This window comes from Bidens hawaiensis, unplaced genomic scaffold (genome assembly GCF_021521415.1).
Source record: "Bidens hawaiensis isolate Kalapana, Puna unplaced genomic scaffold, B.hawaiensis_p1.1 tig00010811_1, whole genome shotgun sequence".
Lineage (NCBI taxonomy): Eukaryota > Viridiplantae > Streptophyta > Magnoliopsida > Asterales > Asteraceae > Bidens > Bidens hawaiensis.
The window spans coordinates 183,417-206,896 of record NW_027491833.1 but is presented as its reverse complement, the minus strand read 5'-3'; the positions used below and the strand labels follow the sequence as shown (position 1 = coordinate 206,896).

General features: G+C 34.4%; 3 protein-coding genes across 4 annotated transcripts; 2 read left to right on the top strand and 1 right to left on the bottom strand.

Annotated features, from left to right (window-relative positions):
• Positions 1–7,584: 7,584 nt before the first annotated feature.
• Positions 7,585–13,656, top strand: LOC143536484 (uncharacterized). The gene is made up of 7 exons (XM_077030465.1): positions 7,585–7,836; positions 10,621–10,824; positions 10,939–11,034; positions 11,949–11,989; positions 12,210–12,327; positions 12,565–12,648; positions 13,430–13,656. Exons 1-7 carry the CDS (start codon positions 7,585–7,587, stop codon positions 13,472–13,474), a joined length of 840 nt encoding a protein of 279 aa, XP_076886580.1. The 3' UTR covers positions 13,475–13,656.
• Positions 13,657–15,314: 1,658 nt separating this feature from the next.
• LOC143536498 (F-box protein At1g10780-like) lies at positions 15,315–18,375 on the top strand. 2 transcript variants are annotated; one of them, XM_077030473.1, is made up of 4 exons: positions 15,315–15,426; positions 16,066–16,807; positions 17,628–17,908; positions 18,001–18,375. In XM_077030473.1, the coding sequence occupies exons 2-4, from the start codon at positions 16,069–16,071 to the stop codon at positions 18,235–18,237; spliced, it is 1,257 nt and encodes a 418-aa protein (XP_076886588.1). In that variant the 5' UTR covers positions 15,315–15,426; positions 16,066–16,068; the 3' UTR covers positions 18,238–18,375. The 2 variants fall into 2 exon arrangements, with proteins under 2 accessions (XP_076886588.1, XP_076886589.1); XM_077030474.1 differs by lacking the exon at positions 15,315–15,426 and having other exon boundaries at positions 16,022–16,807.
• Positions 18,376–18,563: 188 nt separating this feature from the next.
• Positions 18,564–22,510, bottom strand: LOC143536496 (guanosine nucleotide diphosphate dissociation inhibitor At5g09550-like). Its single transcript, XM_077030472.1, has 13 exons — positions 22,424–22,510; positions 22,016–22,078; positions 20,818–20,901; positions 20,633–20,740; positions 20,385–20,557; positions 19,881–19,992; positions 19,707–19,787; positions 19,565–19,627; positions 19,370–19,471; positions 19,178–19,302; positions 18,879–19,089; positions 18,696–18,770; positions 18,564–18,620 (listed from the first exon to the last, which is right to left on the bottom strand). Exons 1-13 carry the CDS (start codon positions 22,508–22,510, stop codon positions 18,564–18,566), a joined length of 1,341 nt encoding a protein of 446 aa, XP_076886587.1.
• Positions 22,511–23,480: the final 970 nt, after the last annotated feature.

Below are 23,480 nucleotides of genomic sequence, written 5' to 3'. Positions count from 1 at the left end.
CCAACAAATACCTAAAATATTCATGATGATACGAGAGGAAGGGTGAGTAGGGATAAGCAAATTCGGTATTGATACCGGTACCGGTACAGATTTAGTAATGTCGATACCGAATAGATACTAAAGTTTTGAGTTCTGGTACCGGTATACCTCAAATTTTACCTTCAATACCGGTATTGAACCGAATATTTTGGTAGCGGTACCGGCACCGGTACGGTACCGATCTCATCCCTAAGGGTGAATACCTAGAAGAAGAATTGCAAAGACCTAAAATATTTATAAAAACAAATCTTTTACTATTTGGACTACTATTTTGTAACTTTTGTTTATAAATATTGCAATGTTTTAGAAAAGAAAAACCAAACGATGGGGTATTATATTTAAAAAACCGGTAGCAATTTGGAAAAATACATCGGGGTGACCACGCTTAATACCTATAAAAATTTTCGAGAAAAATCGCGAAATTTACCCTACTAACGGAGAAAACGACAGTGGCCAGGGCCACCCCCGTCCTCACATAGCTTCGCCCATGGGGGGGGGGGGGAGATCGAGGTTGTTGAGGTACTTTGCACCGTGTTTCCTTTATGTGTGATGTGTTTATTTTTCTCCATGGCGGGGGGGTGGGGGGTGGGGAAGGTCGAGTGCTGAGGTTGAACATGGGAATTGCAAAAGAGAATTACAACTGTTGAATGCTTTCACATTTGAAGCGGACGTCATGCTATATGGGCAGATGACATACTTTTATTTCATTTCATTATGTGGTTGCTACTTAAAGGATACTCAATACATGACATTTATATATATTCGGGGTTGTTCGTGTGTTGATATCCACTTCGTGATGCCTGTCGTACGTGGTTGTTGTTAAAGGATACTCCATATGTGGTGTTAATTATATGTACGGGGCTGTTCACGGGTTGATATCCACTCCGTAAAGTTTTTCATTATGTGGTTTTTACTTAAAGGATATTTTTCCACCCTTGATCCATATAGTTCATTTTGTGTTGGACCCACTTTACAATGCGAGTAATACACGCATTAACCAATTTGTATGCGCGCATAATGTAATGTTAGACGTAACAAGAACAATAGAAGAAAATGGATTAGAATGGTGACACTGGGATGAGACATGTATGTGTATTGTCCAATGTCGCTAATTATTATCTTGTTAAACGTTGTTACAAATTATCATTATCATTGTATTCAGTATATCCCACTAATAGCAAAGTTGTCTGAGGAGAGTAAGATGTAGACAACCTTACCTCTACCCCATAGAGATAGAGAGGCTGCTTCCGGTGAGGCCCCCGACTCGATAGTAGTTTTGCATCAAGCCTTGGACATAAGACACATAGCCTCAGTTATCGGGACACCGGCTGATTAACTTACCGCCACTTTTAACGATATTTTCACGAGATTAGTAAAATAACGTCAAAATTAGTACAATTTCAGTTTTGCCCATCCAAGAGTTCACACATAAATATATTATAAGCGTGTATCATAAGCCATGCACACCACTCCTTTGTAAAATCCTACCATCCATCATTGTACTTTTTCCGGTATAAATTTATGATACAAATGGCGCCCATAAATTAACACAAATCTTGTTTTTAAATTCGATACCGTTTATCCTATTTTTTTAAATGATATGATAACCGCTTAATCACATGAGCTCACATTTTTTTTTATTTTTGTTTTTACTTTATGGGAGTTGAACAAGAAACACATGTACTCACAATTGTAAAATAAAAATGATCAAATTTGAAAATAAAAATTCTTGTTATATTTAATTTGTATAGTGTGAATATGATGATTTGTAATAAAAGGTATTAAATGAAAAGATATCAAATATTATTAACTAAAGGAGTGACTAATTTGAAAATTCACAAACTGACACCATCTATAAATAAACCCTGCTTCTTATGAGCCTGCAGCCGTCGAAAACCCTAATGTGTCATTTTGTCTCGTTTATAATCGGTATCATGATGCATGGTACTGAAGAACACATGTCAGTCGTTTATAGCATGTTGATTGGTCATAGCAACTACAAGCATTCTGCAATTTTAGGGCACGTGGTAACGTTAAAGTTTATTATTATATCTATTGCAAATGTTGTTTAGATCATGTGGACTAACTTGTGTTATTTTTTGTGTTAATTTCAGCTGCTTTTGGGAGCAAGTGAAGCTAAGGAGGTGAAGAAGTGAGTTACCAAATCCAGGATTTCGAAGCGGATTGGTTCTTCCTACTTCAGTCTACCGGCCGCTCACAAAGGATTCAACTTATATGCATTGGACAAGGCGATTGGGGTTCACCATGTTTTGTTTTAACGAACACATACTGCTTCCTGAAAATGTAACTATAGCTAATGATCAACCTCTTGGATGTGTAATTAGATGTGAAACTGTAACAAATATTTGTAATCTTCTTATGTTAATTTAATTTTATTGATTATTTTAAAGTATGAATGATATGTTAATTTATATATATGCTTGGGAAACTTGTAGTGATAACTGAGTGTTTATTTGTTTTTTTTTTCCAACGACCAACACAATTAATTTCATATTTTGACAAAGAAAAAAGATTGTACATATGTCTCTTTGTTGATCATTAAAAGAAAAATGTTCCTCATTAATCATTAGCCGCCTCCACATCCTATTTGTAAAATTATATATGACCATGCTGTACAATGGATTTTAACCAATTTGAACTAATAATGATCTAAGTAATACGAAGAATTTCGTTTTGGGTTTAGTTTTGTGAGCCGTCTAGAGGGGGGTTGTGTTAGCTTGATGATGGTGGGTCGATGTTTTGGATGATCCTTGGTTTGATTTTGTAATTCATTATTTGGTGTTCTATCTAATCTAAGGCATTTCATATACAGAATGGCCTAAAGATTTTTTATTGGTATTCGGTTACATTTTAATTCAAGTTACATATCCTTTCGTAGGAGGAAGTGTTTTCGGGTTTGCTTTCTTGGAGTACTGTGTGTGTTTTGGTGTCTGTACCTTTACTGCATGGGCAGGCCAAGGACATGCGTACGTTTGGGTATTTCGCTTCGTGTCTTAACTTTTCTTGAAAAAGGGTTTGGGGGTGGAGAGGGTTAAATGTTTTCACAATTGAACTAGATATGCCATATGAGTAGATGACAGGCTTTTATTATGTGATAGCTATTTAAGGATACTTCATACGTGCCGTTCTTATTATATATTCAGGGTTGTCCGTAGGTCGGTATCCACTTTGTGATGCTCTTTATTATGTGGTTGTTGTTTAAGGATACCCCATACATGATATTTATTATATGTTCGGAGTTGTTTGTGCGTCGGTATCCACTCGATGATGCTTTTCATTATATGGTTGTTGTTTAAGGATACTTCATACATGGAGTTTATTATATCACGGCTGTTTGCGAGTTGGTATTCACCCTGTGATGCTTTTCATTATGTGGTTGTTGTTTAAGAATACTTCATACATGGTGTTTATTATATGTTATGGGCTCTTTGTGTGTCGATATCCACTCTATGATCGATGCTTTTCATTATGCGGTTCTTGCTTAAGAATGTTTTTCAACGCAAAATGTACTTACTCTTGTCGCGCTGGACCCATTTAAAATTGTGTCTTATTTGGTTCGTGTTTCAAGTCGGCCCATTTTATGTTCATTTACAAGTATGAGAAATATTTAGTGACTTAAGAAACAATTAATTGTTCCCACTAAAATTAAACTTTTTGAAAGAGGTTCCTTTTAATTGTGCAACCGACGGGACGGTGAAAGAGAGGAGGTTGTTTGTTTTTTGGTGGGTTTAAGGTTGTGGGTGACTTCCGAGGTGGTCGGGGAGTTGGTCGTGGAGTCGGACATGGCCGCGAAGGTAGTGATTGGAAGAGAGTTGGATTGATTTGTGTCTGGAAGACTAAAACTACATTATTATTGTTTATATAAATAAAAAAATAAAAAAGTAGAAAACATTGTCGGGTGAGTTGGGTGACCAGATTCATGATTTTGTATATATTTGGAAAGAAACAAAGAGAATTTGGAAGAATTGTAAGAGTGTTACGTTTTAAATTTTAAGATTTGTTTATATAGATTTTAAAATTATAGAATATGTTTACTAAATTACAGGAGACAAGGCCGGTTCAACCATTTTAAAGGCCCAAAACGAAGTGAAAATACGGGACTCTTTCCTATTTTTTTTATCTTGCATTGATATGTATAATGTTGTGAATTGAGGAAAAGTTTGAATTAAAATGATTGAATAAAACTATAAAAATCAATGAAAATATGACATAAAGAACTTAAAGAACTTCTAAAAAATAATAACAGTTAAAGAGTTCACATTCAATATTTCATCTATATTGAATATAATGTCGAGATAGAAATTATTATTTAATTTCATAAAAAGTTGGATTTTGATTAATCTTTTTGGGTGAAAGAAACCCAATTGTAGAAATAAGTGAAAACAAGTGTACGATTCATTGTAAAAAAACTTTAATGATGTACAACTCAGGAAGAATCGAACAGGAGACCATTGTCCACCAAAATGGGTTACCAACCACAACAGCAATTTGTTTAACTCAGTAAATGTAATTGATATATATACAATTTACAAACAATAAAAAAAATTGGGGGCCCTTTTATTTTGGGGACCCAAACCCCTAGCTTTAGTTACTAAAGCTAACGGGCCGGAGACAACAGCCAATCAATGGCTAGTTCGTATCGGTTTTTTTGGAGACACGTTTTTGGGTTCGCTCTTATGGAGTGTGTATGTGTTTTTTAGTGCCTGTGCCTTTACCACATACTGGGTAGGCTAAGGACCAATATGTTTTTGGGAGTGACTCATTCTTAGTGTTTTCTGTGTGTTCTGCTTGAGGTACTTTGCTTCATGTTTTCTTTTTGTATGATGTGTGTTAATTTTTCTCCTTGGGACTCGGGGGGGGGGGGGGGGGTGCCAATTTATATGCAGGTGTGTGCTGAGGTTGAACACGGGAATTGCAAAAGAGAATTATCATTGAATGTTTTCACATTTGAACCGGGCGTCATGCTATATGGGTAGATGACATACTTTCATTTCATTATGTGATTGCTACTTAAGAATACACAGTTCGTATGTTGGTAACCACTTCGTGATGCTTTTCATAGGTGGTGGTTGTTTAAGGATACTCCATATGTTGCATTTATTATATGTCTGGGGTTGTTCGTGGGTCGATATCCACTCTCTGATGCTTTTCATTATGTGGTTGCTACTTAAGGATATTTTTCAACCCTTGGTCCATATACTTATTCATTTTGTGTTGGGCCCACTTTACAATAGGAGTAATATACGCATTAACCAATTTGTATGCATGATGTAAAGTTAGACGTAACAAGAACAATAGGAGAAAACAGATTAGAATGGTGACACTTGCAATAGACGCATATGTATAGAGTCCAATGTCGCTAATTATTATTCTGTTAAACGTTGTTACGTACAAATATAGTAGTCAAACACGTCATCATCAATCGTGCATCATAACCCATGCACACAACTCATTTGTAAAAACCTACAATCCATCATCGCACTTCTTTCGGTGTAAATTTATGACATACACGCCAATAAATTAGCACAAAATCTAGTTTTTAAATTCGATACTGCTTATCCTATTTTTTAAAAAAAAATGATATGATAACCGTTTAATCACATGAACTCACAATATTTATTTATACTTTATGGAACTCGTAAAAGAGACATGTACTCACAATTGTAAAATAAAAATGATCAAATTTGAAAAAAAAATCATGTTATATTTACTTTGTATAGTGTGAACATGATGATTTGTAATAATAGATATTAAATGAAAAGATATCAAATATTATTAGCTAAAGGAGACTTTGAAAATTCACACATTAACACCATCTATAAATAAACCCTACTTCTCATGAGCCTGCAGCCGTCGAAAACCCTAATGTGTAATTCTGTCTCGTTTATGTTAATCGGTATCATGATGCATGGAACCGAAGAACACATGTTAGTCGTTTATAACATGTTGATTGCTCATAACAACTACAAGCATTCTGCAATTTGAGGGCACGTGGTAATGTTAAAGTTTATTATTATATCTATTGCAAATGTTGTTTAGATCGTCTGGACTAATTTGTGTTAATTTTTTTTTTAATTTCAGCTGATTTTGGGAGCAAGTGAAGCAAAGGAGGTGAAGAAGTGAGTTAACAAATCGGGTCGGTTCTTCCTACTTCAGTCTACCCGCGGCTCACAAAGGCATCCATCCTCACACGAGTTCTGCAGAATCAGAACCCCAGCTAATGATTCAACCTATATGCAACGGACAAGGCAAATGGGGTTCAGCGTCTTTTGTTTTAACGAACACATACTGCTTCCTGAAAATGTAACGTATATCTAATGAAACCGTAATAACTATTTGTAATCGTCTTATATATGTTAGTTGAATTTTTATTGATTATATTAAAGTGTGGATGATATGTTAATTTTTATGCTTGGGAAACTTGTAGTGATATCTGAATGTTTTTTCTTTTTTTTTTCAATTACCAACAAAATTAATTTCATATGTCACACCAATTGAATGTTTCTTTCTAGTAATAAATATTGTGACAAAGAAAAAAGATTGTACATCTCTATATTTATTGATCATTAAAAGAAAATTGTTCCTCATTATTCATTAATTAGCCACCTTCACCTCCTATCAGTAAAATTATATATGATCATGCTGTGCAGCAATAATAAATTTCAACCAATTTGAAATAATAAATTAATAATTATCTAAGTAATACAAAAAATTTTGTTTTGGGTTTAGTTTTGGTTGCAGTCTAGAGGGTTGTGTTAGCTTGACGATGGTGGGTAGGTGTATGAGATGATCCTTGGTTTGATTTTGTAATTCATTATCTGGCGTTCTAAGGCATTTCATTTACAGAATGGCCTAAAGATTTTTTATTGGTATTCGGTTACACTGTGATTAAAGTTACATATATTTCGGGAGGGCAGTGTTCTCGGGTTTGCTTTCTAGGAGTGTGTTACTCTCATTATGTGGTTGTTGCTTAAATATATGTTATGTGCCTTGATTTACGTCCAAGCATGTCATGTTTATTATATTTTATTTATTTGTGTTACTTAGTGGAGTAGTGGTGATAGTTATTGAGTAGTGGGTCTAACTGTTTATTAGTTTCATGTAAGCCTATAAGAGGCACTTTTCCTTTCACTACATTATGAATGAAGAATATGAATTAGTCTGAATTTTCTATCTATTTGTTAATCTGGATTTTCGTCTATTTTCTTTGGCCAACGATTAATTGTTGGAACAACATCAGTGGTATCAGAGCTGCCGTGATCCCCCCCCCCCGAGTTATGGCTGCTCAAACACTATCCACACCCGAGTTCCGTCAATGTATGTAGAGAATCCTTTGCGCGACTCGAGTCCCGGTTTGAAACTGTCTTCACCGAGCTCCGATTGACCCGACCCGCGTTCGAAACCCGCCACACCCATACATCGCCACCACCCTCGCTTCCGCACCCATAACGCCAACACCGGCCACTACCACCTCCCTGCCACAACCACCACCGGCCATGAAAGTTGCCACAACAACCACCGGCCATGAAAGTTGCCACACCACCCGCACTCAAAACCATCCCGAAACAAGCACTAAATACCTGTTTGTTTGTGACCCAAACCATACCAAGCGAGCCTACAACCTCCCCACCACCAAAGCGCGTACCATCATCTCTCGTTTTGGCAGAAAGTACCAGGCTTGGCAAGCAACCAACAAAATTAGCAGACATCACCATCAACATCTCCCTATTGCACCAAGATGTGAATTTTGTGATCTTAAAGGAGACAACCGAAAGGGTAATCAGAAAACGCGAGTTGCACACCCCTTGGCACTTTGTTAATAATTCACCAAATGTTGTTGGACAAACCGAGTGGCGTCCGCCGTGGCCTATCACCAATCATCTTTCGATTGCATCCTTGAGGACAAGGATTATTCAAGCCGGGTGGATTGTTATGTGCCTTGATTTACGTCCATGCATGTCATGTTTATTATATTTTATTTATTTGTGTTACTTAGTGGAGTTGTTTTGGACAAAAATCTGTTGAGGATCAAGTATCCAAATCTGTTATGTGAGGTAAGGTGCTAATTCGATAACGACGAGTATATAAGCATAATATTGGTGAACATAAAGATTTGATCACAAGAGAAAAATCCCTTAACCAAGATAGCCTTACTTCGGTCAAAACTTATCAAGGTAATCGTTGGTAAAATAACTTCGGTCAAGGATTAATAAGATAATCTTTGGTCGAATTACTTTAGTCAATGATCAACAAGGTAACCTTTGGTCGATGAGTATGTGGTTATCGTGGTCTCCGGCACAAAAACCCCCGGACGGTGAAAACTATCACCGTCGATTATATTGAAAATAAAAGGTGATTACAAGTGTTATGGAGTTGATGATCGGGATTACAAAGTAAACTAGTGCGTAGAGAGAATTATGTGTTCTGCTCTAGTGTGTGTGAGAATACATGTGTCTTCTAACTGATCATCATCTCAATATAAATCAAAGATAATAACTCAATGGAGTTATTAATAATAAATACCATTAACTATTTTTCCTAAAAATCCGCCTTTATCTTGAATATGCTTGTAACAGCCACTTTGACCACGTGCTCCATCACTCAGGCTGCGAAATAGGTGGTAGACCAGGTCTTCTAGCCGTTACATCTTTTATATATAATGTTATACACAGGAAACAATCGTTAGTAAATAATAAGTACTGAGGATCCTCAATCCTGACGGGATCTGACTAAGGATCACTGATCCATAAACTTATGCCAAGATAACGTATCCACAGTGTCAAATTTCTGTGCACTAACAGAGTAGTGGTGATAGTTATTAAGTAGTGGGTCTAACTGTTTAGTAGTTTTCATGTAAGCCTATAAGAGGCACTTTTCCTTTCACTATATTATGAATGAAGAATATGAATTAGTCTGAATTTTCTCTCTATTTGCTAATCTGGATTCCCGTCTATTTTCTTTGGCCAACGATTAATTGTTGGAACAACATCAGTATATTACACGTGCCATTTATTATATGTTTAGAGTTGTTCGTGAGTCGGTATCCACTCTGTGATGTTTTTTATTATGTGGTTGTTGTTTAAGGACACTCCATACATGACATTTATTATATGTTTAGGGTTGTTCGCGGGTTGAATTCCATTCGGTGATGCTTTTCATTATATGGTTGTTGTTTAAGGACACTCCATACATGGCATTTATTATATGCTTGAGGCTATTCACGGTCCGAATTCCATTCAGTGATGCTTTTCATTATATGGTTGTTGTTTAAGGATACTCCATACATGACATTTATTATATGTTTAGGGTTGTTCGCGAGATAATATTCACTATGTGATGCTTTTCATTTATTTAGCCATTGTTTAAAAATACTCCATATGTTCGGGAATCTACTCCCGTGCGATGCTCCTAATGATGCTTTTAGACCCTAACTCAACCAATTTACTTGTTCCGGTTGTGCTAGACCCACTTAAATTTGTGCCGTTTTCACTTTGTGATTCAAGTCGGCCCATTTATATTCTTTGATGAATATGAATAATATTCAACGACTTAAAAAACAATTAATCTAATATTAAACTTTTTTAAAGAGGTTTCCTTTTATTTATTTTAATTTCTTGATTTCTTATTCATCAATGAACTTGAGCTTTATATGTAGCTTGATTTTCAAGAAAAGCGAATGAAAATGATTGGAGAATAAGTAGTTAAAAATAATAAAATAAAGTTATTGAAATAGTTCGTGGAAATTATTTTAATAAACTATAGAAATGAATAGTTAAAGAAAAACTTAAAAGTTAATATATATATATATATAACACTTTGAATTCCAAATATTAGTTTTTAACAGTCCTTAAATAGTTAAATGGGTTAATAAAAGCTCTCAACAAATGAGATTGGTACCATATCGATACCGAAAATCCCAATCTCAAAAATCGTAAAACCTTGATACCAATGTTGTAAAAATAGGATTACAATGTCGAGTACTTTCTGATTACTCGCTACAAGGTATGTCGTCGATGTGAGTTTCTGTAAATTCGCCCGGTTATTAAAAATCGATCAAAAGTGGTCAACCCCGGCCAAAATCACATTTTATCAGTGAACTTGGGCTGATTTTGACTCAATAAAATAAAATATAATTCATATTTTAATTAATGATTAGCAATTTCAAAATATTTTATTATTTAAAAATACATTTCTTTTATTTATATTGATATTCACCTATTTTCTTATAAATATTAGTAAAATTATACTATTTGACGTATATGTAATATCCAAAAACTAATTTTCTTTATATGTAACATGTCCGAGTACACCCAACTCCTCAGTCGATCGTCTAAGGTCCGCCTAGCGACGTTTGTAACATCATACAAGTACGGTATGTAAGGTAAAATCCGAAAATAGATTTAGTTTTGGCAAATGGTGACACCAAGTTATAGGATCAAACTCGTAAACACACCAAAAGCAAACATTAATTAAACCGTTACTCACAATCAACGAGACAATTCAATCACCGGCGGTTTTCAAGTTCCGGTAGCCGGAGTAGTCGCCGGAAAACATGTCTAGAGACATCGAGCAACAGACACCTCACAGTCACAGTCACAACCACTAACCGCCAGCTCATCAAATCCAAACCCGACAGTCCGGGCCAAACCCGACCCGATACTCGCTACCTGTCGATGCTTCAGCTTCGTAACCGCCGTCGCGTCAATCCTTTGCATTATCGCTAATGTCTTCTCAGCCGTCCGATCTTTCTCTAACGGATTAGATGTATGTGTTGATCTATTTTTATAATATTATATATATTTACAGATAATAGATATAGTGATTGTGATTCATTTGTTATTATTATTATATAACCGTTGTAATGCTGTTGTTGTGTAGATATTCGACGGTATATTCCGGTGTTACGCGGTGGCGATTGCGGTTTTGGTGGTGGTTGCTGAGACTGAGTGGTCCTTCATCATTAAGTTCTGGAAGGTTCTGTTGTTTATTATTGGTTTGTGTATCATCAAATATATATGTTTTCTGTTTTACGTTATCCGATAGGTGTACGGGTTGTTTAATAGTAGGATTTTAAGTTTTTAACTAGAGCTATTGATTAGAATTGGATGAGATTGGTTGAATAGTAAACCCTAATTAGCATGTAATAGTGTTTGATTAGGTGTCTTAGGGTTTTCATGAAATATGCAGACAGACTATTCGTAATCAATTATGACCAAGAATCAGTATATTAGTAGTAAGGGCTATAAATGAACCGAACGCTCGGCTGGGAGTTCGTTTATGTTTGTTCGTTCAATTGTGTTCATGAACGTTTGATAACATGTTCGTTTAGGTCAATTTATGTGCGTGAATGTTTGTTCATTAAAGTGGTTTTTAATATTTTTAATGACTTTTCTAGTCTTATCAAACAGAGTTAAGCAAAATTATTTAACTATAAAACAAAAATATACGTGAGTCTATGTGATTAATTTATATGTACATTAACATATTACATATGGATGTTAAAAAAAAGACGCCAACACAAACTTGGTAGCCGGACCGAACCATTGACTCTGACCATTCTCAGTTAGCTAAATCAGATAAAACAATGTTTGTGTTCGTTCGTTTGTGTTCTTGAACCATTCACGAACAAGCTCATTGTTTTAATGAATGAACACGAACAAAAAAAATTGTCCCGTTAGGTTTTCGTGAACCATTCGCTTGTCCGATAAAAGGTTAGCGCATAAACATGAACATGGTTCTATTCAGTTTGGTTCGTAAACAGCACTATCAATATGAATAGTTAAGCTCTGATTAAGTGGGTTTATTTTGGTTAAAAGAATTGTTGTATGATCATTCCCATTGTGAGTTTATCTGATACATTGATTTAAGCTTCAAGTGATGTGTTTCAGGTACTGGAGTATTGGGCTGGCAGGGGCATGCTGCAAATTTTGTAAGTTCGGTTTTACGTGTACTAAACCTTTTGATGTGTTCTACATATAGTGCTTAAATTAAGTTATGTTTCGTTCTATAAGTTTATCAGTAGGAAGTTATGCATAGTATAATAGTTATTATTTTCAAAGTCTTGGTACTTGATATATGTATGTATATGATATATGTTGTGATACAGTATCTAATGTAAGTTATGCTATGTGGTTCTCTTTTTGTTTCAGCGTTGCAGTTATGACACGAGCTTATCCTAATATATATCAAGAGCGCCATGAGATTCTTCTTCTCCAGGACATAGCCAGTTACACACTCCTTGCTTGTGGCTTCATTTATGTTCTTTCAGTAAGTCAAATAAACACCATCAAATAGAGTTCTAACTTCCAAGTAATGCTGAATTATGAGCATTTAATTTATATGCCATCCTCAAATTCATCTGGTAGTAATTAACTTCTGTTATGGTCGATAATCTAACACAATAGTAATTGCAGGAAATAAAAAAAGTTGAACATTTCTGTTTCTTATTATTCTATGCCTCTTAAAACTTCAAAAAGTTTCATTTTTAAATTTGGGAATTTCCAGGGAGTCCTCTGTCTTGGTTTCCTTAAGCGAGCCCGTCAAAACATAGAAATATCAGCTCAGCAAGCTGTTAAAGATCTGCAGGAAAGCAGTTCACGCTAGTTATATTGAGCATCATATACATTTAGCCATCCACTTTTTTATTACTCTAATCTTGAATTGGTAATTGTGACCAATTTATATGTACATGCGGATTTGGGTCGTGTTTTGTCTTTAATGGGCCAAATAAGTCAAGCTAAATGATTTAAGTGAAAAGGATAGGGGTCAAATGGGTTGAAAGGCATTCAAAGATTATTCATTTCCATAATCTTGAATTGGCAATTTTGATTTTTTTTAATCTATAAGTGGTCAATCTGGGTTGTGTTTTGTCTTAAATGGGCCAAATAGGTTGAATCTTGAATTGGCAGTTCAGGCCCTTTTATGTATAAGTCGGTCGATTTGGGTTGTGTTCTGTTATTAACAGGCCTTATAGGTTAAGCTAAAGGATTTAACTATAAAGGACATGAATCAAAACTGGTTAATAAGCATCCAAAGATTATTGATTACTCTAATCTTGAATTGGCAATTATGACCCTTTTATTTATAAATGGGTCAATTTGGGTTGTGTTTGTTTTTAACGGGCCAAATAAAGCTAAAGTATTTAACTAAAAAGGACACAGGTCAAACGGGTTGATGGGCATCCAAACACTATTCAATTGTTAATTTTTTTATATGTTTACTGAAAATTAATTACTTTTACCCGATCCCTCGACCCACACATACCACATCTAGTTCTACTATTATATTTGCAGATTATTGACATTAATAATTGAAAACTGGTGTTCTCATGATATGAAACAACTTTTTTCTGATCTGGATGTTTTAGGAACTTGAGCGACGTCGAGCCGAACTTGAAGCACCTGCTGATAGTTGAAACCCCATGATGCAGATGACAATTCGCAAACACCTGAATAGTATGCTTATGCTACTACTATAATGAAGTAAAGTGAGTGACACTTTTGTTGTTTCTTTGGTTTTGGTTGTATAAAAAGTGGATTTAAATAGTTTTCTTTTCAATTTCTGATGATTACAGGATGTAATTAGCATTTTTGATGCTAGAAATATTTTGTATTAGTTTCATTTACCTTTTAATACTTTGTGAAAAAATGTGTCATTGGGCCTTAGAAATTTAAAATCACCAACCATTAGGTGTCAATAACAACTAAATACATACATATGTTGTATCCACTATCACCATGCCGCAACTAAATAACACTATCAAACAATATTCTAATGCGCATCTCACTTAAAAAAATGCATATGTACGTTTTGCGTAAATATGTTTTCGCTATCGTTAGTTCTCATTAAAACTTAAGCTTTTTTATAGATGTTGTAAAATGAAATTTTAGTTGATTTCACAAAATGAATTGGGATAAATTGTAGTTGATTGAAGTTAAATTTGTATGAAAAGGAGTGAATGCACACAATCACTTTATTTCAAATTTAAACCAAAATAGTTTTCACTCAACTTTTGCATCTTACATATCTTTAATATACCTCGTCCTTTTTTCTATAAAAAATTTACAATTAAATCCAAAGTATAAGGCTTTTTATACAAATTTACAAATAAAAATCATAAAGAAGCCAAAATATAAAAATAATAAAATAAAAATGAGTACGTAGGTTTTAGCATGAGTCATTTTAGCCGGAGAAAGCATGGTTACCAATTTAATACGTTTTTTATTAGGGCCAATTATATTTCTCCCTCTAAAACATTTTAAATGCGCATTATTCAATTGCATAACCCCCCCCCCCCCTTCCCCTTTAACTACAAAATTGACAAATTTACCTATTTTTTGATTTATTTTAGTTAAAAATACTTAATGTAATAACTATGTCACCCTTAATTTCATGTGTTTTCAACCAAAACCCACAAAAACCTACCCCCCCCCACCCCCCCCCCCCCACCACCACACACACACACACATAAAAAAATTTGAAAAAAATAAAAAATCTAACCCTAAAAGTTTTACTAAACCCAAAAGCTAAACACAAAGGCTAAAGCAATTTTAGTTATTTATTTTTTGAACGGCGAAGGCCAGACAAACATTTTTGTTTTTTTATTTTTTTTGTTTTATGATTTTTATTTATTTTTAATATTCTTTTAAGAAATTTTCTGGTGGTTCAAAGTTATAGCATTTTAAGTCAGGAAATGACAATTTTGTCAATATAAAAGTTTCATTAAAGTATGCATCGACTCGTCACCGTAATGACCGTATTTTGTTTTAAATATGTTAACTTGACGGAACTGTTTTTTGGGTTTAGTTATGAATTGTAACAAACATAGCCGATACTGACAAAATTCGTGTTGCCTCGCCACTACAACAACCTTTTACCAATCAAATAAACGTTGTTTTAAATATGTTAATTTATTTTCGTATAATATGTTATACGAGTGTTCTAAGTATTTATTAATTTGTGTTTTGTGTTTAATGTCTGTAACAGTACAAACCTAACTGATACCAACCAAATTTGTGCCCGCCGTCGCAACGTGGTGGGTTTGCTACCTAGGATTTATTAAATATTGACTATAATCATAAGTTTGTTTTTATATCTTCTTTACAAGAGAGGTTAAATAATAAATGTATTAATTAATTAATGAAATAATCATATTAAATTAAAACGAAATCAAGAAAATTCAAAAATGATACGTTGCTACTAATATTAAGATACAAAGGCGGGCAAAATTCAAAATTTTAGTAAAACCAAAAATTCCCAATCATACGCTCCTATTAATAATCTTGTTTCCATCTTCTTCTATCTTCTGATTCTTTATATTATACTCCCAGATTCAATTTGCCTCATCGAATTCATCCAACAATCAAGGTAACATTTTTTTAATTCATTTTTGATTTCAATTGTTTACGCGCATCAGATGTTTAATTTTGATTCTGGGGTTTCATCTTTTGCAATATCATTGGATCCATCATTCCATCTTGTTCAATTCATTTGTGATAGTCAAATTAATAAAATTACAACAATTTGGTATTGATTATGTGTTAATTAGGTTAAATTTGTGAACTTTTATTTACTTGATCTGGGTATGTTCAATTGCGTTAATAGGATATTAAGTAATTTGAGTTATAAAGTTTTTGAATTTGTGTGAATTTTGAACTGACCCGCCAAGTGTTCGATGAAATTCCCCGAGAGTCGACGCCTATGTTTGTTTGGCATGTGCATTTTGTTAACATTAGTAGTATGTTTATAGACAATTTGAGTTCTGTGCTTGATGTTAGTAATAGATTTTTAAGTAATGTGAGTTCTAAATTTATTGAATTTGTTTGAATTTGAATTGACCCCAAGTGTTCGATGAAATTCCCGAGAATTGACGCCTTTGCTGTTGTCTAGTACATTTTGTATTCTATGATTGATGTTAGTAATAGAAATTTAAGCAATTTTAGTTCTAAATTTCTTGAATTTGTTTGAATTTGAACTGACCGCCAACTGTTCGATGAAATTCCCCAGAGAATGGACGCCTTGCCCGACGCTGTTGTCCAGTACATTTTATCAACCATAAACAATGCCAAGGATGTTGCATCGTGTAACTGTGTCTCGAAGAAGTGGAAAGACTCGATGCCCTACATCAAAAGCCTTTACTTCCCTCGCAGCGTCTTTGACCCCCTCAAAAAGGGTCAAACTTCTGACTGTATTGTGACTCAGATGGTTGCATCTGTTTTCCGACTGGAAGATCTTGTGGTTTACTGCCCCTTCAACAGCACCGCGCTCGCTTCATGGCTGTCATTTGCGGGCCTGTCATTGAAAAACCTTGAGCTCCGTATGGATAATCTTGTTGATCAGAATTCAGTAACTGAAAATCCAAAACTTGATTGCTTACAAGCTGCAAGAAACTTGGAGTCTTTAAAACTTTGGGGTGTGTTAATGGTCAATGCACCCAAATGGGATAAGTTTCAAAAACTGCAAAATCTTGAAATTGTCGGGGCTAGAATGGAGGATGTGGCATTGACTGAGGCACTTAAGTCAGCTCCTAGTTTGACCCGTCTTGTGCTTCTTGGTTGTGAGGGTTTAAGGACTGTTTGGATTGAGCTTTTGCATCTTGAACATTGCAAACTTGATTTTTATGGTTCAGGTAGCTGCTCACTCACGCTCACGGCTCCAAAGATTGAATATCTTGAGGTTCAAGGTTGTAGCTTAATTCGGGTCCGTGAGACTAGTTGTTTAAAGAGCCTTTCCCTTGCGAATAATGCCGGTAAACTTTGAAGATCATCTTAAGTTTATATATTTATGATGTAATTTCATTTTTTTTTGGTTTTCACACGAGGTTTGGTTTTTAGGTTTTAAAAATCTGTTCTTTTTCTTGGTTTTTTGGTTTTCACACGAGGCTTGGTTCGGTTTTGGTTTTTGCCATTTGTGCTTGAATTTTTTTGGGTAAAATGATCCTAAATAATAAATTTGGGCATGAAATTTTGGCACCGAGTTTTTTTTCTTTTTTAACCAACAATTGATCATTACACATGTGGTTGTAAAATTTTCGAGTTACACTATTTATTAGTGTATTAAAAATTACTTAACATTCAAAATAAAAAGGTTATAATCCGTAAATTCAATAACAAAAGTCATTTTTCAGTTTTTATGGGCTCCATTTGGTTATAAATATGGTTACGTTTTTTTGGTTTTTGGTTTTCACAATGGGTTGCATTCGGTTTTGTTTTACACGGTTAGGTTTAAAATTTTTGAGTTACACAATCTATTATTTTTTTTTACAAATTACTTAAACCTTCAGAATTAAAGATAACAATCCATAAATTCTTTAACAAAAATCGTGTTTTTTTTCCCGTGTTCGATTCGATTTTTAGTACATGGAAAACTGAATCTAAGCTGGATATTCGGCCTTTGAGAAAATATAAAACCGAACGCAACCATACTGTTTCGTTTGGTCATGTCGTTATTTCGGTTATGGGCTGATAATATGGTTTAACACATGCCTAGACTCATCGGGGTCTGTTTTCATGCATATGATCTTAAGACTAAAGTATTTGAGATGTGATTGTGGATCTTGTTGCTTGCAGGAAGAGTTTACATGGTTGACTTTGGTAAGCTCACCGCACTTGATTCGTTATCGATTAGAGGTGTTCAATGGTGTTGGGATGCAATAAGCAAAATGCTTCAACTTGCAAGTGAAGTAAAACATCTTTACATGAAAATTGAATTCACTGGAGACTTTGAAGCTCTTCTCCCCTTTCCCGAGATTGACTTTGTTGACTTTTTCAAAAGTCATCCCAAGCTCAAAACATTTGACATTCATGGTGCAATGTTTGCTGCTCTATGCCAGAAAAACAGTCTAAAGAATGTGAGTTCTAAAAAGTAAAAACAACACAATTACAATTACTTACTAAAACAAGAATCTTGATTAAAAAACTAATTTTTTTATTAATTTTTCAGGTGGATTCGAGTTTCAAGATTCCTTGTCTTGAAGAGGTGGCGGTTACTGTGAGATCACCGTTGAATGCTGAACAGAAAATGAACACGCTTGAGTCTTTGGTGAAGTTTGGAAAGAAGTTAAAGAAGTTGAAGATCAAGATTCTCGGGATGAAAAGTGGACACAGTAGTGCTGATGATTTTTTTGAGGAGATATGCATGCTTCAATACATGAATCAGAGGCTAATTTCAATAGAATAGAACTGCGTTTTTTTACTCGATTTGCAAATTGCGATTAAATCGATGTTTGGAGTAATACTTTGATTAGTTTTAATTTTTTTGTGGATGTTGACATTTTTCTATATTGTGGTTTCAAATTTCGTGCACGGATCAATTTAGTTATGTTGGGAAGAAAAGCTATTATAAAACAAACAAAACCATTATTTCTGCTTTCTGATATTAGAATGAGAGAATAACATAATGTGTAAATCATCAAGTCCTATTTTTAAACAAAAAATAATATATTTCAACCACGTTGTTGCTCTGAATTAAAGTTTTCCATAAGCGAAAGTTTTTATGCAAATAACTTATTCTTCGCTACCACCAGCACTCGCTGCACTCAGGTCAACCGTAAGGTCAAGTTCCTTAAAAAACACAGAAAATCATGTGTTAGAATGCTCAGAATCCAACATTATTAATCAAATTTGTTCAAAGCGTACCTTTCCGGTTATTTTGGTGTACATGGCAAGAACATCTATCATCGTTGTCTCAAAGTGTGTCGTTGCATCATAACTCTGCAACAAATATTATCACATACAATGAAGTAGTTACTAGTTAGTTATTCTGTTAATTAGTTAGTTTATATGCACATGCAAATATCAACCACAAATATGCCTACTTACACTAGATACAAAGCAGTTGTCAGCGTTACCATCTTCTGTCGGCTCAAATCTATCCAAAGTTTCATAAAAGATCTCGTCCACGGGTCCAAGAAGGTCAACTCCCGGCTTTAATTCACTCTCGGGATCATCAGTCTCAGCTTCCGTTGTCACAAGTGAAATAAACTTGCCTTGTGGGGCCACATTGTGTGAATAAGAGCAACAAAACAGATACCTGAAAAGTCAACTTGGTCAAATGAAACTGAAAATTTGGTTAGAAATATGAAGAAAAAAAAATTCATGACTTTCGAGTTTTGACATACATGTCTGATTTACGGTTAAGTTGCTTCTGTGGAATAATAACTTGGGCTGAGTGACATTCATTTGTATCTGGAATCGGGTGACTCATTATACATATGGCTCGCGCAAGTTTCCCGACTTTTTTCACCTGTTTCATAAGCGCGCTCCAAATTAAAAATAGTTAAACGCGAACAAAAATAAGTGAACTTAAGTACCTTATCGGGCACGTATGACGGGTCACACACAACTTTTTTGCACTTAGCAGTTTCGCCATCAGAAGTCACACCAACCACCTTCCCACCATCATCAAATTCCACCTGCAATTCCAAGAATAATATAATTAGTTATAAATGTATCAACTTGACAAAATGAATATTAATACAAAAGCTTGTGTGATAATAAATTGTTACCTTACATTCTGGCTTGTTAAGCATGTAAGTCCCTCCATAAACTGCACTTAATCGCGCAAACGCCTATACGATCAACACAAATCAATAATATAAATCTAAGGTTTTTAGACTTGACCTGTTATAAATATGTTGATTAACTAACCTGTGGCAACTCTCCAAGTCCATACATTGGGTAAATGTAAGGGGAACCGGATTCAAAACGTGCTAACGACTCTGCATATAGCTTTAACGAAATAAACACCGAAAATGAAATAAATTACTAAATTTCATAATCAAGGAAAATGAAGTATAACTATAAATATAAATAAATATTCACCCTGATTCTCTTCACAAAATCAATCGCGGGCTGTTCCAAATAACTGTCGCTAGTATGGAGCGCTAATGCATGACCAATAAACTCGATTGTATCATCTTCAAGACCATAGTTACTGCACCAAAAAAGTGATAGTCACATTAAGGCCAAGTGTAGTGGGCAAGTAATATGGGCGACAGATGGTATTTTGGGGTGAGAACCCCCCCCCCCCCCCCCCACCAGGCGATATTGGGGCTATTTGTGGGTGGGTGGGGGTGGAGGGGGGGCGAGGAATATTTGTCGCCGGTGTATGTTTTATTTTAATTATTATTATATATTTGTGTGATATACATATATATATATATTGGGCTACAACACCACTACACCCCTAAAACAAAAACCCACTCTTTGCTGACTGGGCGCCACATGGCACAAAACGTCCCATTTTGTAGCCCCACCACTACACATAGCCTAACATAATAACAGTTGACTCCAAGTGACATTAAAAGTGGCATATTTGAATTATACCTAATGAGCTCTTTTGCAGGAATTGTGTTCAAATCCAAACCTTCATGCGATTTAGGATCATTTTCCTCGAAATCTTGAACGTATATAAAGAATTTTCGTGCACGCCTTTTTTCAAATAGACCCATGATCAAAGATTTCAGCGCTTCAACGTCGGTTGCAGGAACTTTGTAGATCTGTATACCAATTTATATGTATATTATATGCAAGTGAACAAATTTAAAAGACCGAGTTAACTTGTAGGCATTTACCTTCCCTTTGTTGTATACAAAGCTACCATCAACCGCCTTGAAATTTAGATACTTTGTAACATTCGTGTGGATCAAAGCGCGAACCAAGATACCGTTTGCCATCATGAACTATAAAGCACAATGACACTCAACATTTATAATCAATTAACTAGAAAATCAAATATTATGAAAGTAACCATACTTACCTTTGGAATCATATCAACATTATACTCCTTGCTACTGCCCAAAGATTCTGGAGGGTTTTCGTCTCCTTTAAACCGCTTCCAAAGCTATAATATCATGGAATATTAATAACAATAATCACATAAAAATGCACATGGAAACTAAGTAAATATCATTTCATGCATGTATTATATCTTACTATATATATAATGTAGCATTTTTTAAGTAAATTACAACACTCCATTATGTACAACTTATAACAAGGCTAAAAGTGTCATTAACACACTAAATATCACGTGTGTTTGAAACTTATTCAAAATATTTACAATTTGTATCCCTCAAAGTTACAATATTGATCATTAATCTTTTACATATATATATTTTTATTTTCACTTTTAGCCCAACTACCCCCACGATTTTTAAACGGTTATAACTTTTTTCATACGTTAATATTTTTTAGAATAAATGGCATCATAAAAACGAGCATTTTATTATCTTTAATTTGAGTATAATATTGCTATAGTTTTCGAAGTAAAAAAAAACATTTTTTGTAGAAGTGTTTATGGTTCGATTTTGATAGTTTTAAATTAAACCATGAGCCAACTACACGTTTTTTTGTTGTTGTTGTCGAAGACCGAAACTGAACTGTTTTAAATAAAACCCAACTAAACCGAACCATTACCAATGATTAGTTTCCGATGTAGCTTGTGCTTCGATAATAAATTGAGTTTAAAATAAGAATTATTAATTTGTCTACACATTCACTTCAAACTAAGCGTTAACTTATAAATTACTTAAAAGAATCATAATATGAATAAAGATAACTTTGGTCACATAAATGATAAACCTTATTAGAATAAATAGAAGACAAAATCATAACAAGAATAAAGATTACAAAAATCATAATGGAAATTTGGCTAAATTAAAATTGTAATAGACACGTTTAATCGTATTAAATAAAACTTTGTTTAACTATCTTTTAATAATATCTAATATATATTATAAAACATATCTAATATTAAATAAGTACATAATTAAAATTAGCATTTCACTATTTACGGTCAGCTCTGGTTTCAACCGTGAAACCAAACTTATGAACGGTCTCAGAGTTTCAAACAAAATAATGAATATCTATAAATTTGTTACATGATTACTAAAGTATGTGTTTCCCGCTGCATTGCGCGGGCACTCTTCTAGTACGTAATAATACATATATGGTACCTGATTTAACATGAGGGAGCTTGATTCTCCTCCATAATAATCGTTTCGGTCCATATGCAACACCTGTTTAAATTGTCACGTGATTATATATCATATGAAACTGGATCTTGAATCGATATTTCAACTTCTATTCACAATTTGATTATGTCGCTGTTCTCAAATAATTATTGGTTACACAACTGTGCCATATTCAAAGCAACGTATATTGATACATTACATGATTCTCACAGTTCTTAACGTATTATTGATTCTAAAGCAAAATAATCATAATACGTAAATGTTAACAAGTTTCTCAGTTTCTACAATCTTAACTATAATCATAAAACCAAATCTCTATACATATTATACAAATAAATTTAGGCTTCTTTTAAAACATATAGAGATGGGTCCGAGGGTGGTATTACGTACTTTGAGGCCATCGACGGAGAGGAGACCGCTGAGGATGCATTCTTTGAGACCGGTGCCAAGAACTATGACGTCGTACTCTTCATCCATCACGGATTGATTCTACGTACGTACACAATTATCTCACTGATGCAACAATAATAATATTAATATTAAGAAGAAGAAGAAGAAGATGAAAACATGGATATTATACACACATATACGTTGATAATGTGTGTTTCTGATTAAATTATAGACCAAGAAAGAGGTATTGAAATGGAAAGTTTGAATTGGACTGCTGTTTTTCTGGACACAACACAAGAACGAGTCTTTCGCGCGGAAGTGGATTTAGAATTTATTTATATTTTTAATTTTAACACATTATATATGATTCATTGTTATAACTTATGTTAAATAGTTTAATTAGTTTAAATCTATGTATTGGATGCATGCATGTATGCCGTCGTCGTCGTCATTCTCGGTAAATCTAAATTGAGCAAAAGCTATGGTGGAGTTTGAGAAGGGTAAGATGTAGACATCCTTATATCTACCCCGTAGGAATAGAGAGGTTGTTTCCAGTGAGATCCTCAGCTCGATAGTAGTTTTGCATCATAGACATAAAACACATAACACTCAACCTTTGGGACATCGGCTGACTGGTGCATGTACCGCTGTCTTCTGCCATCAACATCACCACATGATGGGTTGATTGGTGCATGTACCTTTGTCTTTTCGGCCATCAACGCCACCACATGATGCCTGATTAACCTTCCGCCACTTTTAACGTTATTCCAAAAAAATAGTCAAATAATGTCAAAACTAGTGCAATTTCACTTTTGCCAATCTGATGGCCCACACATATGCGCGCAATACAAGTAGGGTGTTATGTATGCATGTATGTAAGTGTTAAAATTAGACCGATGACTTCTTTTATAGTTGGGGAGCCAATACAATGTTTATTTGGAACAACTCAATGTTTGATGAAAGTGTGTTTTAATTTCGCAGTAAAATATTGGGTGTGATTTATCGTTTCACGCACAAAAAAAAGATGCTTTCTGGATTTTATAGTCAAGAATAGGGG

Bases quoted from the DNA above. Each gene is read 5' to 3' on its own strand.
- LOC143536484 (XM_077030465.1), top strand. From the start codon at position 7,585: ATGAAAGTTGCCACACCACCCGCACTCAAAACCATCCCGAAACAAGCA. The intron at 11,035-11,948 runs GTTCTGTTGTTT...GATGTGTTTCAG, and splicing joins TCATCATTAAGTTCTGGAAG to GTACTGGAGTATTGGGCTGG. The intron at 12,328-12,564 runs GTAAGTCAAATA...GGGAATTTCCAG, and splicing joins GCTTCATTTATGTTCTTTCA to GGAGTCCTCTGTCTTGGTTT.
- LOC143536498 (XM_077030473.1), top strand. From the start codon at position 16,069: ATGGACGCCTTGCCCGACGCTGTTGTCCAGTACATTTTATCAACCATA. The intron at 16,808-17,627 runs GTAAACTTTGAA...TGTTGCTTGCAG, and splicing joins TTCCCTTGCGAATAATGCCG to GAAGAGTTTACATGGTTGAC. The intron at 17,909-18,000 runs GTGAGTTCTAAA...TTAATTTTTCAG, and splicing joins AGAAAAACAGTCTAAAGAAT to GTGGATTCGAGTTTCAAGAT.
- LOC143536496 (XM_077030472.1), bottom strand. From the start codon at position 22,510: ATGGATGAAGAGTACGACGTCATAGTTCTTGGCACCGGTCTCAAAGAA. The intron at 22,079-22,423 runs GTACGTAATACC...CAATTTAAACAG, and splicing joins TCTCCGTCGATGGCCTCAAA to GTGTTGCATATGGACCGAAA. The intron at 20,741-20,817 runs GTAAGTATGGTT...TGTGCTTTATAG, and splicing joins ATGTTGATATGATTCCAAAG to TTCATGATGGCAAACGGTAT.